The following is a 16,841-nucleotide window of genomic DNA, read 5'->3' as shown; positions in this document are numbered from 1 at the left end:
GGTGTATGTGGTGGTGCTGGGCCCTGCTGCCCCCGATACCTCTGCTTTGCACAGGCTGCCAATTCATGCATAGCATGAACAAGAAAATCCACAAGTCTCTCCAGCTCCCCAGTGAGGTGAAGGTGGGTGTGAAGAGGTACTGAAAGAGATACGTTTGAAATCCAGCAGCATAGACAGAGCCAACCTAAAACGAAAATACAAAAAAAAAACCCCAACCAAACCAAAAAAGCATGTGCATCAGCTCAGTAATGGCAGCAGCACAAAAAAGGCAGTTTGCCCTTAGGGTGTCTGTTTCTGCTTTCTTTGTGTGCTTTGTGTGTTTGTCCTTTGAACTGTTGTGCACACCTGGACATAGCAGGATGCCAATATTAGATACCCAAATTATCAAGTACCATTAGAAGCCCTTTGTAAAGCTATAATTTTGTCAGTTGCACAAATTGAGATTTCTTGGGTAGAGCTACAGTGATTTAACATTTTATGTTCTACTCGATTTGATCACCTTACAGCTGCTGCTCACAAGTGCAGTGTTTGGCATCTTGCTCTGACTTACTACAGACTTTCCAAATATCATTGAAAAGACAGTTCCTGTCTGATGTATTGTAGTGGATTGGTATTTTGAGGAGTTGTTTCATTATTTTTAAATATTTTTCATCTCTTACACATTTTTTTCCCCTCATATGTATGTCCTCTGACAGAGTGATATATTCTGTAGTTTATTTTCAAATGGCAAAATTGCTTCCAACTTCCAACTGGACTTTTTCTGGAAAATTCATGTCTTCTTTTAGCATTCTCACTTGTCACAGACTTTTAACTTAGAACTCTGACATCAAGGACTGTCTCTACACAGGAAACTTTGTGCTCACACTGGCAAAGCCCTGGATATTTTGTGTATAGATGTTATTTAAGAAACAGGGTTGTGTTACAGTATGCACTTTGAGGATTATTTTTCCCTTTCATAACCTTTCTGATGATACTCTTCTCATGATTAATGATATTTTCAAAAATCAGTGGCGAAACTGAAAACAAAACAGTAGCATTAAGTGTCTTTAGGGCAAGTAGCAAAAAATTTACTCCATAAGAAAGAATACACCTGCTATTTTTAAGGAAGCACTTTCTAAGAAATTGAGAGGAGTAGAAGAAGTTCAGCCAAAATACCTGAGGAATTTTGAGTAAGAAATTTCTGTGCTTTTTATTGTATCACGTGACAAACCACTTAATCTTTGCTACAGGAAGAACAAAAAGCATGCAAATGTGACATTCATGTTTTTACACAGCTCCTGAGACATCCCCAGACATACAGAGCAGCTACATATTTCATCTCAACCTAATATTAATGTCCTCCTTTCATGACTTTTAAGAAAAATATAAAAAAATGTTTCCTTCATCAAGAGCTCACCCCAGGTTTTCATCACCCAAGTGTTTTCTCCTCTGCCTCAGGCTGCCTCTTTTCTATCTTTTTTTAATCTGAAGAGGGTGCTTTTGGGACAGCACTGACTGTGGGCAGAGGTTGAGCACCTTTCCTGCCCATATCTCCTCTTGCTGCCCTCAGTGAAGGGAAAAGCCCAGGTCTTATGCTTCCAACTACATGTTATTTATTTTTTTATTTGTCTCCCAGATAATAAGATTGCCAGAACTACAGTATAGCAAGGGTCAGTAATAATTCATTGGATATTTACTGTTCTTCAGTGCAGACAGACACCATGTTTCCTGCTTCCAAGCCACATCAAATTACAAATCATGTAGCCCTTGACTGTTGCAAGAGGCAGCACCCAAACCTTCTACAGTCTGATCACAACAAAACACAGGACCATCACCCTTGAACAGGAAACATAGCCAGGGCTGGACTGTTACCTGCTGGGACAGGAGCTCAGAGAAGAATACTCTGAGTACCTGGGGTGCCACAAACTGGGCACACCAACATGGGTGACTGGTGGTGCTGGGGGGAAGGGAGGACCTGGTAGAGGACAAGTACAGGGAGCGAAACATGTGGCCTTCCATGTTATCCCCTCCTTGGCAAAGCCACAAGAAGAAGTTGCTTTTCTGAAATATTTTTAGGAACTGTGGGGCTAAAAGCAGACACAGGGAAAACAACCCCACAGTGCCACTGTTTTATGAGGGTGCTCTAGAAAAGCCATTGTCCCAACCCAGCGCTGATGAGACCGCAGGAGGCCACACAGAGCAGTACTCAAAAAACTAAAGCAGGATCTTTATTTTATACATAACCGTCAGTATAAAAAGTTTATTACATAAGAGCTGTTCTGTTTACAATATATTATACTGCTTCAAGCTGATGCAGAAACTTCATACCTTATAGCTCTACTTTGTTTACAATATATTATGTCGGTTAAATGGCGTCACTGAAGTTTCTTTTTCATACACAAAACTGTAAAGCCAAAAATAACATTGAATTGAGTTATTCAGTTTTTAAATTAGGCAACTTATTTATTTATTTTTCTTAGGGAAAAGTCCAAGTACACAATTTGTAAAAATTTGTAAAATGCACCTTTCTTTTGTCTTAGGAAAATTACATCTGTAGTCATTGAAATAATTCAGGGTTAGCATCTACAAGGTTTTTTGATTGAATATTATTGCTTAATTTTTGGAAAATATTTGCAGCTATATAACCAAAAAAGGAAGTTTAAATGTAAATGAAATATAGTACAAAACACCATCCAAAGCACTGAAAGAAGAAGCCTATATAATCATGCTACAGAAGTATTTATAAAACTTAAAAGGAATAGTAAGTGTCAGCTCAGTGGTTTATAATGAAGCTAATAAAATTCCAGCCGGTAATTTCAACTGCAATGAACAGCATTTTAACATTCAATCCATGAGAGGTTAATGAAGGCTGTGAACTTTGTGTAACACGAACCATTTCAGATGTTGGAGTTCACCAGATATAATTAGATTCGGGTGGAACGTGCCTCTCCTCGGCCCTTTTCGGTGAAGGTGTGTGCTGCCTGTGCTTGCTGCCTGCTGGCCTCAGGGCGCTCAGACCGCTGGCTCCGTACCCTGGAAAATTATCCACTTCAAGAAAAAGAATCTGCAGAAGTGGGCTCGTGATCCACAGCTAATATTTCAAGTGGAAACCGTCTTACCCATTTGAAAAATGATTTTACTTTGCCTTACAAAAGTGCTCATGCCTCTCTGTTACCCCTCAGGAAGAACGAAATCTTGCCAGACAGAAAGATCTTGACCTGGCCAGGAAGCCCAGGGACCTCAGCACACCCAGGCTGTCACTCAGCCCTGGGTTCCCGTGTGTATCCCCCACACCAGGTAGGTGACAGTCATGATGATCTGCCAGCAAAAGGCTCTAGAATGGCGTGTAAGCAAGCCCCTGGGGAGAATCTGCACCAGCTACCTGAGCTGGGCTTTGGTTTATGGCTGAATGCAAAGAAAAAGAACAGCAGTGATCGTAAACACCTGGGGAGGGGGAAAAAGCAGCCTGAAACAGGCTTAGTAGAGTTGCTTTGTTGTAGAAAATGAAAGTGAACAATAAAAATGGAATTCAAAGCATTATGTTGTAATTCTTTATAGGTTAATTTGCCCATCTCATTACTTAAAGCTCATGGAAATTACTTTCAAAAACAGAGTCCCCTGTTCACTTTTTTACCACTTCTTTTTAAGAAAACAGCTTTACCAAGGAGCCATTCATTTGATTGAATATGAAACAAATCTCTCAAGCCAACTATAAATCTCCTCTCAAGATCTAGTGATGTTTGGTTTCAGTTGAAAAGAGTGAATTGCAGTGCATGCACATGTATGGACACTTAAAATGGGGGTGAATTTTGCCCAAATGTCCATTTCATGGTTTTTTTGCTGAATACAAAGAGAGTTTTGCTGTACTAAACACAGCAGGACTGTACCCAAACTCCAGGTAATGAAGGATGAAAAACCTTGGAGTTGACAATAATGTGAGACTATTGACTTCTCATCACAAGGCAGGTATGAGCTTTGGTTTTGTTGTACAGGTAATTACTTCTTTGGTGATGGTCACCTAAAGTATGCATTTGTTTTCATTTGCTATCTGAGTTCTTTCTAAGAAGAGTATGACAGGACGAAAAAGTTCGTACTGAACTTACGAACTGTAGTTCATATTGGTTCATTTTTATACATCTTTTTTCTAACCATAGCTTATATTAATTGTATTTCTCCTTCAGAGAATAGCATGAATACTTAAATACAAATCCACTAGGTAACAGCCGAAAAGCGGACTCCCAATTTTCACAGCAAGCCTAATTTTCACAGCAAAATCCATCTAGTTGTATAATACTCACTTTTTAATGAAAATACTATATTTATTCCAATACATTTTGGTGTGACAAAAATCATATGCATCAACAGGTTTAAATAAAAGTGAACGTTCAGTTGATGCTGCAACGTGAGTTTCACATTTCTTATGGCTGATTAGTTTTGTAGCTGCAAAATTTTTCAACATTTTTATTATTGGCACATAAAACACAGCATATGAGTTGGCAGCCAATAGTGATAAAGGTAGGTATCTTATGGGAATACATAAAAATTGTATATTGAAGATCTGCTGTTACAGTACTGTTGCACATGAAACATAAAATTAAATCTGAAGTTCTTACTGGATATATCCAGTTGTATTTCAAATAATTATACAGTACCATTTTAAGCCCAGTGAAATGACCAATTGCTACAAAAGATGGCAAATGCACCAATAAGCACAACAGAAATTGTTTTGAGAACTTTAACTTTGCTTTGGGGCAATGCATTTTGTATGCTGTGAAATATGGGTGGGAAAGAGGAGGAGAAAACTGTGAAGTTGCTAAGCACTTGTTTCATATTCAATCAAATGAATGGCTCCTTGGTAAAGCTGTTTTCTTAAAAAGAAGTGGTAAAAAATTGAACAGGGGACCCAGTTATTGAAAGTAATTTCCATGAGCTTTAAGTAATGAGATGGGTAAATGAACCTATAAAGAATTACAACTTCTTGCATAATTCTTCAAGTTTTCCCCTAAATTTCTAAAGGACATTTTATTTTTTTCTGAGTTTTAATCAGTTTTAAAACACATCAGAGTTTTACTTTTCAAAATGCCTATGCAACACTTCAAAGCTATCTGATTTACTGAGGAGTATTGAAGGGCTTGGATCCCTCCCATACTATGGGTGGAAGACATGCAAGGTCCTCCTCTGATGGATACCAGATTCTGGAATTTCTAATACAAAAATGATCTTGGTAAAATACTTTCAAATTATAATGAGTTTTTTTAAGGTAGGTAAAATTATGGAGTATTGAAAACCTTTTTGTTTTTTTGATTGAATTAAAGAAAAAAAGGAGTGCATTATCATAAATGATGCTGGAAAGGCTCTTGAAGCAGTCATTTCTGTATAGCATCGGGTGTGTAACACCTCAGATACAACGACCCTCAGGGTTTGTTTCTCACTTACTTTTATTGCAGTGTCTCCCATGCCAGCCTTCTTTGCACTGGCATTTGTTGGGCTCCACGCAGGTGCCGTACAGGCCACAGCTGGGTTCACAGACAGCTGTAAAAAAGTGAGCACATACACCTGACCTCTTGACATTTCATCCAAAGACAGTCACACATTTGCTTTCCCTGCTGTTTCACTCAATAGGTTGGTCCTGGCACAGGCTAGGTCTCTCAAGTTAAATCTATGCCTTTGCACTGAGTGCAGTCAGAGCCTTGACACAGTCCACACCCATCTCTTTACCTGCAAGGTCTGGCTCAGCCTCTGACAGAGAGAATCAGGTTGTATAGCAGAGCTGGGCATCCACCAGAACCAGTGGGAGAAGGAGAGTAGTCCCCAGGATCCCTCTCACAAAGTGTTCTCATTGTATTTAAACATGGCAAAGTAGTGACATTTTATTAACCATTTCTCTATTACTAAACTGCTATTGCTGAGCTGACACACTGCTGTTTTATAGAAACTCAAGAGGACAGAAGGACTGCGAGGAGACTTCTATAAAAAAGTATTTCTGGTTTCATAATTTCCTTAAGTCTGGTGTAAGCTGTATGTCCAGAAAGTTAAATAACTTGAATTACTTTGACAACAAACAATTAGTACTGACGTGAGCTTGATGTTCCCACAAGGACTGATGGAGTGGCTTTGGTACTTACGCTTTGAACACAGGTCTCCCTGGTAGCCTTTGGAGCACTTGCATTTATTCTTACCGGTACATTTGCCTCCATTTCGACAGGGTTGATGGCATTTACCTAGAAATCGAAAACATAGACATAAACAACAGTCTTAGTCCCCTGTGTCTACTGGAGACAAGTGTCTGACGAGCTTGCCTTGCACCAGATGTTAGAGTGTGCACTATGGATCCACCAGGAAGACTCTGCTACAAGTCTGTGCTTCCAATTTATAAGCCTTCTTCTTTGAAACTATGGTAATAATCTGGCATGGCCAAAGCCTGTGTGACCTTGCAGCTTTTGCCCAGATTTGTGCCACTCTGACTCTGCACAATCTCCCATGTGTCCGGTCAGTACTGAGTCCTGCTCTCCTCCCCCTTTATGGGGCAGGCAGCACTGCCCAGACTATGCGGTTCCAAAGAGAGGGATCCAAACCTGAGGGGCCCTAGCACAAAAAAATCTAGTGACATCTGAGAACAATAAGATACTCAGGAACTGCCAGGTATGGCTGCTACTTGCAGACAATAAGTAGATTGGCTGGGCCTGTCAGCTTGTAGCACAGGCTGGGGAGCACCGCGGTGCTGTGGACGGTGCAATGAGGGATGTTCCACACGGCAGCTCAGAAACTAAAGGCACATTAAATATACATGCCCTTCTTTCCTGTTTACAAAGAACAGAGCAACTTTGCTAACAGTAATTGGAACTGGCAGACATTTTTCCAGGCTCTTGGTCTGGAAATTACTTTCCCTCACAAACAGGCTTTGCCAAAGGCGTAGGCTGGGTCTGGTGGTGTTGTTGTAGGAAGTCTTGTTTGGCCCTGATAGCCTGGGACTGAGGAGGTCCCCGCTGGTGGGGGAGATCCACACTCAATTTCTTGCTGGGCATGACACACCAAGGACCTTCTTCAAACCTAACGTCAAATGTCCCATCATCAGACTGCCTATACCTTGTTAGAATTTGTCTGCAATACTGAACTAATTAAATCTTCACTCATCTCTAGGAGGGGAAGCACAGCACCCATGAGCTCAGTCACTCCCAGGCTGAGGGAGGCTCACTTGTCACCTCCCTGGGCACTCTCAGGCTACCAGGAACTGCACCCTCACTTCCCTGCCACTTTGGTGCCAGTATGTACCAATGCAGCTTTTCTCATTATTGTCCAAAACCATTTTTATCTTTTCTAATGCCACTACACTTTCTAGATTCTTCAGAAAAGAGAAAAAAAGGCACCCTTCCTAGATTCAGCACTAATATTTACCTGAATCTGTGAGCAAAAAAACTCTGGAACCTGGGGCAGCAAACTGCTTCCTTTCCCCTTTTTCCCTTTCCTTTTCCTTTTCCCTTTCCTTTTCCCTTTTCTTTTTTTTTTTTTAAGAAAGGTATTAACTGAGACCTGCACATGATAATTTAAGCGTCAACACTGGCTGGCTGTGCTGAAAGCCTCATTTCATGATCACAGACTGCCCTCTTGGGAGCTCAACATCACAGGCAGCACCTGCTCAGGCCTCAGCCCCTGCAGACCTCTGTGATGCACATGTGTATTGTCAATATAAAGGAAACACTCGTTCCTATTGTACATAATTATTTTAATAGCCCTGAAACAAGTTTCATAAGCAGGTGATGGAACAAACTGTGCTAAGGAGAATTTCTGTAAAAGCTCAATTTCTCTGCAGGAGCCTCTGGGCAGGGAAAATTTAGGCATTCTAATTTGCAAACATTTGCATTCCAAGTAATTAACAACTGGAAAGAGCAAAAAAAATCCATGAATTTTCATAATTCTTTAAGTAAATCGGGAGGATATGGGTCAAGAGATGTGACACCAACTTCCACCAAGTTGCAACAGGCAAGCATTTGGCTCAGCATAGCTCAATTAACTTTGGACTAAGATATTGTCACAGAATGAAGGAAAGAGTAATAACTCTCTCTGTTATTGACTGAGAAATGGAAAAAGCAGCAAAACAGCTGGTGACAAATAGGGGAGGAATCCAAAGCCAAATAAAACTCTCTGGATTCAAAGTGAAACACTAATTAGAGACAATGCAAACCTATAACTAGAAAAAAGTCTGGAAGAATGCTTGTTAGTGTTGTAGACTGGGTTCAGCAGACTTCCCAGGAGTCTTACAGAGGGATTCAATTATTATGCAAGCACTGAAAACCTACACACAATGTTAAAAAAAAAAACCAACAAAAGCTTGCAATTTTCAGAAGATGGCTTTCTGCCTGTTGAAAGGTTTTCTCCCCTCATTATTTTAAGAATCCCATGACTGAATGTAGCTGGCCGTGGATCTAAGAAAATGGACTGAGTTGTGTTTCTGCTCTGGTGTTTCTAAGCCTCTTCTAGATTTTTTTGCAGTCTTCCACTGCTGTGCTGGTGCTGGTGCAGTGCCCAGAGGTGATGACAGCTGTCAATCACAGTCTAACAATTGCAGTCCTGGCTTTACAAGAGCCAAAGTAAGTGCATAGCTTTCCTTGCTCTCACTGACACGGTCCCAGTTTAGGTCTTAGCATACCATCATCCTGAATTTGTTTTTCTTTCTTTTGTACAGGAACTAGCCTACCGCCTGTATTTTAGTTAATTTAATTTGAGTTTCACAGGTAAGCCTTTCCTGGAAGTCAAAGCAGTTGCACTTATCCCAAGCAGCAGTAAACAAATATGAGCTTTAGCTCCTCAGACAGATCAATTAAATGGCCTGCCCTTAATTATACATGCTGTAATAACAGTTCTAAGAATTCTCCTCAAAAAACCACCACCAACATAAAATACATGCTTTTCTCTTTAAATCAAACTTTAATCTTCATCTAAAAAATGTCAACAAAGTTGACTGTTTGGGGACTGAAGAAATAAAAGGGGTTCTGCCAAATAGTCAAATTTGAACTTGATGTAAGCAAAAGTAAATCCAGTGAAAACCCACACTGCTGATCTCGTGGCATATGATCTGAATCATATGGGCAATATTGAATATCAATGGGCAATCTTTTTAAACTTAAAAACAATAAAGCATTGCTGCTTCTTTTTCCCTAAATTTTTAATGATGTAAAAAGGAGTTGCAAAATACCTTAGTAATGCATAGAGATAAGGTGAAACATTTACATACACCTACTGTTAACCTACACGTGAATACTGAGCAAAATGTAGGTCTTACAGTATCTGTGTACTTCCTTTGCATAGTAATTCACTTATTATTGTGTATTGGCTGACAGCAAGTTAAGAGTTTATTTCCACGTGTTTCCAAAGTGATAAACAGTTCCTAATTGCAAGAAGAGCTTGTTTCTACTCATGCATATTAAAAAATCAGCATTTACATATCCTAGGCCAAATACTGCTCTTCATGCTCCTGTGAAGGTGCTGGGGAATATCAGTGGGATTATTTACAGCAGGAAAAGCTTTCTTGCACAGTGTCCTGTTAGAGGTTCTAAGTTCAGGAAGAGTGAGATCTGGTTGGGCACTCTCAAGTTACCTTATGAATGTAACTTAGTATGTTACATGAAAGCTCTCAGCTCTTAGAGTTCAGTCCTCCTTTTGCCCCAAACCTTTTCATTCCCAAATTTCAGTAGCCCTTTCAGAGGTGTTGGCTCAAACCTAATCTGCTGTGCCGAAGTGTGATTTGCCATAATGTTTGAAAATAGATGCCCCCCACGGGCTTGGCATGGCAGCACATCTATCTGCCACAGGGTATGGCTTGCATACTTACGGCTTGAGGATTGTTACCAAGCCTGGTTACTATGAAAACAGAACAGGGCAGGGGGTGAGATGGTGCAGCAATGAATCAAACTTCTAAGTAGGAAACCTGTCTGGAGGCATGTGGCGTCTGACTCGGAGGGTCCCAAACTGCTGTGTGAGACCCTCGCTCTGAGCCCAGCAGAGGCAGGTCACATGTCATCACTCAGGCACTGACACTAGAAAAAGCTGATGTAAATGAAAGCAAGCACACAGAGATGCTACTCACTAATTTCACATTGGTCTCCTTCATAGCCTGAAGGACAAATGCATTTTCCCAGATAGAAACACGTGCCTCCATTGAAACAGGTTGTTGTACAGTTTGCTGAAACAAATAAAAGAGGAACAAACTAAGTCATTAATATGAACTAGGTCTAACTTGGACAATGTTCTCTGCTGCTCATCATAAATAAACATTGAGTAGCTTGTAAAAGCAGGATTAACCTCTTTTCATCTGGTTTACAAAGTAAGACTGAAATGCAGTTGTTCCCACATAATGCTTTACACGGGCACACACACAAGGCAGTATAGAATGAGACAAGTGAACAATACCGCAGTGAGCTCTCTGAGGACAGACTGTGCTACATCTTTATCAACCCCCCCCCATCAAGCTCTTTGAAGGATTAAGGCACTATTGCTATTGAAACTGCCAGCGTCTGATAAAAGGAGCACAACCTAGGACTGGAAGCTACTTCTACAAGAGGATACTTCACTACAGTTCTTAAGTAACGCTTTGACTAAAAAGAAACCTTTATGAGTTTTCCTGTGTGGTGACATAGATGCAAATGCTCTGTCTTTCAGCTGCCAAATCACATTGTGTTGGATGTGACTTTTCACCAAACAGCTGGGATTCACATTAATCCTTCAAGACATTGGGAGCATTTAATTTAATTGTGCATTTGAAGCGCTCTCTAAGTGTGGTAAAAGTCTGTTCAAATACTAGATACAAGACATGAGGGCATTGACACCAACAGTTTGTGCAAAATAATAGGAAGGTTCCCATTATTTTGTTAAAAAGTCCTCTAGGACCTTTTGCATTCAGTCTTTACTTCATACAGACCTGCAACAACAAATGCAGCACAATGTTCTGCTCTGCCATGAGCAGGTCAGTTATATTTCTGCAGGAAACTACTTGGTTTTTGTCTACATGGCAGCTTAGACTGTTCCAAATTACTGTTCTGAACAACTGATTGTTCATTTTTACCCATCATGAGCCCCAATGCAGCAATAAAAAATGAATAGCCGGCGTATTTTTTCATGAGTCTAGATGCAGCGCATTAACATACTAAATAATTAGTAAAATTAATTTTACTACAGGAAGCTAGAGCTCAAATAGAGATTTTTTTTTTTGTAATTCTATCCCCCCCCACCCCCTGCTAGAAATATAAGTGATTTTTGTGGTAAGATCCACAGTGAATCATCTGAAGGGATTATGCAAACTACCCCTCACAGTGTATGGATGCCTGCAAATTCCTATATTCTTCCAGGAGCTGCCAGGCTGTGCTATTTTAAGAATCACAATATTTTTAAAACTTATTTACTTATTGCTTGCCTGACTTTCCCAAATGCACTCCTAGAGGGAAGCTGCCACAAGTGAATAAAGAGAGGCTGCTGGGTGCAGAGCCCGGGGCGGGGTTTAGCTGGCGTTTACCTTTGTCGCAGTTGATGCCGTAGAACCCCGGGGGGCAGATGCAGAGGCCGGGTGTAATGCACAGCCCGCCGTTCATGCAGCGAGGAACACACAGTGCTGAGGAAGGGGAAGAGCAGAAAAAGCATCGCTGGTGGGACAGCAACTGGTATTTAAATACACAGCACATTGACTCGTTAAGCTACTTTTCCTTCTGCTTATTGTTCTACATCACCTTTGCAAAGTGCCTCTGATAGGGGGTAAAATCTATTGCATCTTTGGTTTGCAACTGGCAATTTCTGTGTAGTGCTACTAAAAAGCGAAGGCTAATTTAAGTTCAAATCTGATTCCATATGTAAGCAGAAATTGCCTCTTGTAGAGTTTAATACCAGACAGGGGAGAGGAAAGTACACATATACACCTACACACTCTGGATATTTAAAATCCCGTCAGACAAGTCCTCTCTGTAACTGTATTCTGGTCCCTCAGCTGTACAGGCAGCACTGTCTCAGAGGGGCCAGTAACTCAGTGGGGTTACCAGGCAGGCTTTACAATGAACCTTCCCTACTCCTGCATACCTGAGCATAAGCATGGTTACCTAATTTTGGCTAGGAAAGCCTGCTGCACAGCCAAACTGTCCTGCATGCTCCCAGTGAATCTTCTTTGGAGCCTCTGTGCTCTTCCAAGACATCTCTGCCTTGTGGCCATCCCCAAAAAGCTCTTCAGGGAGGCATGTTAGGGGGCAATGCTTCACTTTGTGGTCGCCCAAAATTGGTACATGCAGCGAGGTTGGGTCCATGCTAGTGTGTTAAACAGTACCCAGCGTGAAGCCAAATGGCCTCGTGAAATCATCTTGTGAAATTGTTGGTGGCTCAGCTTTGTCTCCCCTGACCAGCAAACCCTCCTGGCCATGGTCCTGGGATGAGTAGTGACCACAGGTTCCTCCCAGGAGTGAGTTTGTAATGGTTTGTTGGAAGGTAAGAGTTTGTTAAACATATGAATGTAAGCGCTGCCAGTTGCCCTCCAGGCTAGAGAACAGTCCTTGATCCTTTGTACTTAATATTTTTGATGTAGCCAGAGCATCAGGGAGTGAATTATTGTATTGGAGTCATGCTGCAGAGGGACTGCCACTGGGAAGAGGAAGGGAGGGATAGGAAGAAGATCTAGTTTCCTTGCCAAGTCACACCAATTTTCTGGTCCTTCACTCCTGGAAGTGTTGGTTTGAGATATTATTCACTAATGGAAAAGAAAGAGAATCTTCCCTTCATCTTCCCATCTTTGTTTTCAGCCTGCTTACAAATCTGATCTTATCTCCAAATAAACAAACGCAGAGCAACTAAAGCACTGTGCTTTGTTTCCCAGCTAGTCCTCATTAGCAGAAGAATTTTATTTAATCTTCTTGCCAGACGGATTCCCTGTGATTAAGGATCACTTAACTATTGCATCAGTTTTTGTTAAATGCAATCTGTGAGAGAGAAAATATTTTTCATGTAAGCAACTTGTATTTCCATTAGAACATGGATGATAATAACAATTCACTTACATGTTTGAACTCAAAATATACGAAGTCTTCAGAACAGTCCATTCTTAATTTTAGGAGAGTCTACAGTGCAGGAGATACAGTTTTCTTGTGATTGATGTAAAGAAGAGAGTTGAGATTTTTTATTAAATTACCTTTCTCACAATGAGGCCCATAAAATCCATCAGGACATTCACAGACGTGTCTTTCGTTGCAAACCCCTCCATTTCTGCATCCTCCTGGACATTCCGCTTCATAAAATATAACAACAATCTAAATTAAAACGTTATATACTTCAGCTGCCAGCCAGCTCTCAGTAGGTTCAATATATGTCTCCGACACAACAGTAAAAATATTTGCTGGCAGACAAACACTGAAGAAATGGAAATTCAGCTAAGATTTCTTTAAGATAAATTAGTTTCTCTCTTAGCAGTCTACAAATAGAGGTTCCATCATGTGTTCACGTGTGTGATGTACTTGTTGACGGACTGTGCATTTTGATTGCTCTGCTGCTCTACAAGCGCATGAGCAATGTGGACGCTCTGCTTGATCCAGTACGTTCTTTTCTGCGTGGAAATGAGCAGGCAGCTTAGTGCAGAACTGAGCAGACAACCCAGTGCAGAACTTGCATGGCTGGTTAGACCTGCCCTTAGTGTGCAGGACCAGTTTCAATTTCTGCAGCCTGAAGTAGACGTCACTGCAACTTGCATTGCATTAATTACCGCATCTGTTAGTACTGAGGTGACAGTGATGAAATCTCTGTTCATATGAAAGCGTGAGCATCAAGACTAAATGAAAGAAGGCCAAAAAGAAAGATGAAAGCACTCCTGCACAATGGTCCTGTATCACCATCAACACTCATTCATATCTCAATTATTGATCAAATACGTAAAAGCATTTGGCAACACTCGCAGGATTATACAAGGATGAGAAATACCTCTGGGTGCCACCACCATCCTCAAAACATGAGAGTCCATCAAACAAGAAGACAAACTAAATCAAACCCAAAAAGGACTTCTGGGTAGAAAAACAATTACTCAAAAATACCTTCCCAGATCCCTCACAGAGAATAAGGCAGGCAGGAGAGGCTGCCTCCTCCCATTAGAAGAACTTAACATCACTAGGGATCAGTTGTAGGCACAACCTCCTCATCCTGATGCTCTGTCGTGTGACATTCCAAGTGAGAAGGTTCAAAACCTCTGAGGTAAAATGATATGCCTTAAAAGTAAAGCTGTTTGCAGCTGTAGTTATAGTAGTAAAGAGTTTTTTGGTCCTCCTGTGTTCTAACACTGTACTCTAGGACTCTTTCTGGAAGTGCTTCTCTCTTTGTACCCAAATGCAGAGCTGCTATTCATTACCAAAAAAATGCATGCCTAAATGCATACCATTTCAAGCAGAAAAATAGGAAAACATAATTTTTTTCTTTGTGACCACCTCTTAGCCACAACAAATCCTCTCTTATCCACAAAATTGCACCCTTGCTCCTCTCACTTCCTCTGCCAAGGCCTTTCTGTATGGCCAAGAATAACTGGAAACAGTGACTAGGGCCCTGACAGGAGAAACTGGAGCTCTTCACCATGTATGATGTCTTTCAGAGGAAGGAAACTCACCCCTACTCTAACACCAACCAAAAGAAGAAATAAGAAAGACATTTTTAGCCTTCTCATCATCTGTCCCAAAACACTGCAGTGTCCACCTTACCAGACACTGGGCAGAAATGGGAATTATTCCAGTATGGGCTGAAAAAGATGATGTGAGAAACTCCTCCTCTGCACGTCTGTAGAGTTTGGAAAATCTTCCTTGTGTGTCTCAGCTTCCTTGTGTCTCTCCAGAAACAAAGGACTGGGGCAATAACCAACCCCAGCTTTATTGAGAGGTCATATGATGTAATTCTGCTAAATTGTTAGAGATTACAACTCATATAAAAATGGTAACAACAAACAATAACACAGAAACGATAACTTGGATGAATGCTACTACTAAACTGAGCCCTTCCTCTTTAACACACTGTTTTCCACAATACAGACCTGTAACTCTTCTGTCCCTGTTAGAATACCCCAATGCTATTTCCAAAGTTTATTAAGTTCAGTATCTTTGAGCTGAACTGAAAATAAGAAGATAGGAAAAATTTTGTGTTGTATTTACATCAGGCACACAACTTCATACATGAGATCTGGCTGATTTTGCATCCTTTAAGCCTCCATTTTTCTTCCTGTTTCTCTGCCCACTTCTTCTCCCCCTCCTCCACTTTCCCTGGGCTAATTGGCAGCATCAAGGCTTCAAAGGAGACAAGCAGCTTTTCTATTTAGGCGTAGTGAGGTTTCAAAGAATAAACAGCTCTTGCTCCTGCTGTTCGCCCTTCAAAGCCACACTACAGCCAATTATCTCAGAGAAAATAGTGCAGAGAAGAAAATGAGAGACTGTGAACGAAGATTTAATAGGAGAAGAATAAAAATCTTTTTCTTTGTACATCAGCCCTGTCATGGGTTAATCCGATACAATTGCACATGATATGGGATAACTATCTTATCTTAGATACTGATTTTTCGATTTCCATAGCCTCAGCTTAAAGTGATAATTATAGTTGTTTGTGGTTTATCAAATTCAAATTAATTCAAAAAGTCTTATTACATAGTGTTTATGGTTCATAAATTGGTTGATTAAACAAGTGCTCTCCTCTCCAAGCCAACTCTGCAGTAACTTCATGCTGCTCTTCTTCTGTGTGCTTGCTGCTTGATGACTGGAAGTATTGAACACCAACTTCCACCATTTTACTGGTATCGAAAGCCAAGAGGTTGCACCTGAGCTACAGAGAAGGTAAAGCCAAGTTTTGCAGAAATTTTCTAATTTAAAATTTTTGTATTCAGTTTGGATGCACAAGTTTGAGATGTAAGTAACTAAAGGCACCAAGTTGGAACTAAGGCACTGATAGCATTAATTGATAGCAATGTCCCCACTACAGCCCCCAGAAGATCAGTTCCCCAGATGATGTGCCATTTCTGGAAATATTAACCTCAGCCTGCTTTCACAGAACTAACTCTCCTCCAAGCACCTCAAATCATTTGCTAACAGGGGGTTTTCATATGATACATCTCTATCAATGTCCTTAATGTGATGAGCAGTGAACAGGAGGAGGGAGAAATGTCTCCAAACCAGTCTGTTAAGGGAGCTCAGTAAGAAAAGGGTCACTAAACACGTAGTAAATGACCAGCAAATGCACACAGAGCCAGAAAGCCTGGAAATCACCAAGATTGCTACACATTGTGTGGCTGCTTTATTTCCAACCTCTCTAGCTCTTATCCTAAATGAAACATAGGACAGTTAGGTGACCTGGTCTAACAGTATTCCAGCATGTTGTCTTCAGTGTTACCTTGCTGACAGGTTTTAAAGAAGATGGCATTCTGAGGTGTCTGGAGAATAATATTGCCTTCTGAATTCATTATGATCACGTTCACTTCAAATGCTGCAACCCCATCTTGTTTTCCAAGGCAAGGAAATCCAACCTGAACAACTAAAAGGATAATAATAACAGTAGTATTTATACTTACATGCACATATATATATACATATAAAAGCATACACTGAAATACTAAAAAAAATATATCATAAATGTATTTAAGCTTTGGAGGAATGCCATTGGTGAAAACTTGTAACACAGAGACACAGATCACTTTATTTAGAGATGGCTCCAGGGTTAGAAGTACAGCAGCACAGAAGAGCTTGTGCTCATTTGCTGATATAACCCCAACAGTCTACAGCACAGACAGCGGTCTTAACACAACCATACTTTTCTTGCAGATGAGGAAATTACTCATGTGGAAGTATCTAAGGATACATCAAAACAAGCTGGAAGCCTACTTC

General features: G+C 40.6%; 1 protein-coding gene across 1 annotated transcript in view; it reads right to left on the bottom strand.

The window, feature by feature from the left end:
• Positions 1–2,182: 2,182 nt before the first annotated feature.
• The window catches only part of WIF1 (WNT inhibitory factor 1), a 38,489-nt gene continuing 23,830 nt past the window's right edge, over positions 2,183–16,841 (bottom strand). Inside the window, exons 4-10 of the mRNA XM_032107368.1 lie at positions 16,351–16,491; positions 13,136–13,231; positions 11,486–11,581; positions 10,064–10,159; positions 6,105–6,200; positions 5,416–5,511; positions 2,183–3,012 (exon numbers count right to left, since the gene is read on the bottom strand). Coding sequence (XP_031963259.1) covers positions 2,891–3,012; positions 5,416–5,511; positions 6,105–6,200; positions 10,064–10,159; positions 11,486–11,581; positions 13,136–13,231; positions 16,351–16,491 — 743 coding nt within the window. The 3' untranslated portion in view covers positions 2,183–2,890. The remainder of the gene's footprint in view (positions 3,013–5,415; positions 5,512–6,104; positions 6,201–10,063; positions 10,160–11,485; positions 11,582–13,135; positions 13,232–16,350; positions 16,492–16,841) is intronic.

This window comes from Corvus moneduloides, chromosome 4 (assembly GCF_009650955.1).
Source record: "Corvus moneduloides isolate bCorMon1 chromosome 4, bCorMon1.pri, whole genome shotgun sequence".
Taxonomy (NCBI): Eukaryota; Metazoa; Chordata; class Aves; order Passeriformes; family Corvidae; genus Corvus; species Corvus moneduloides.
Note: the sequence above shows the minus strand (reverse complement) of the source record. Positions and strands in the feature narration are given on the sequence as shown.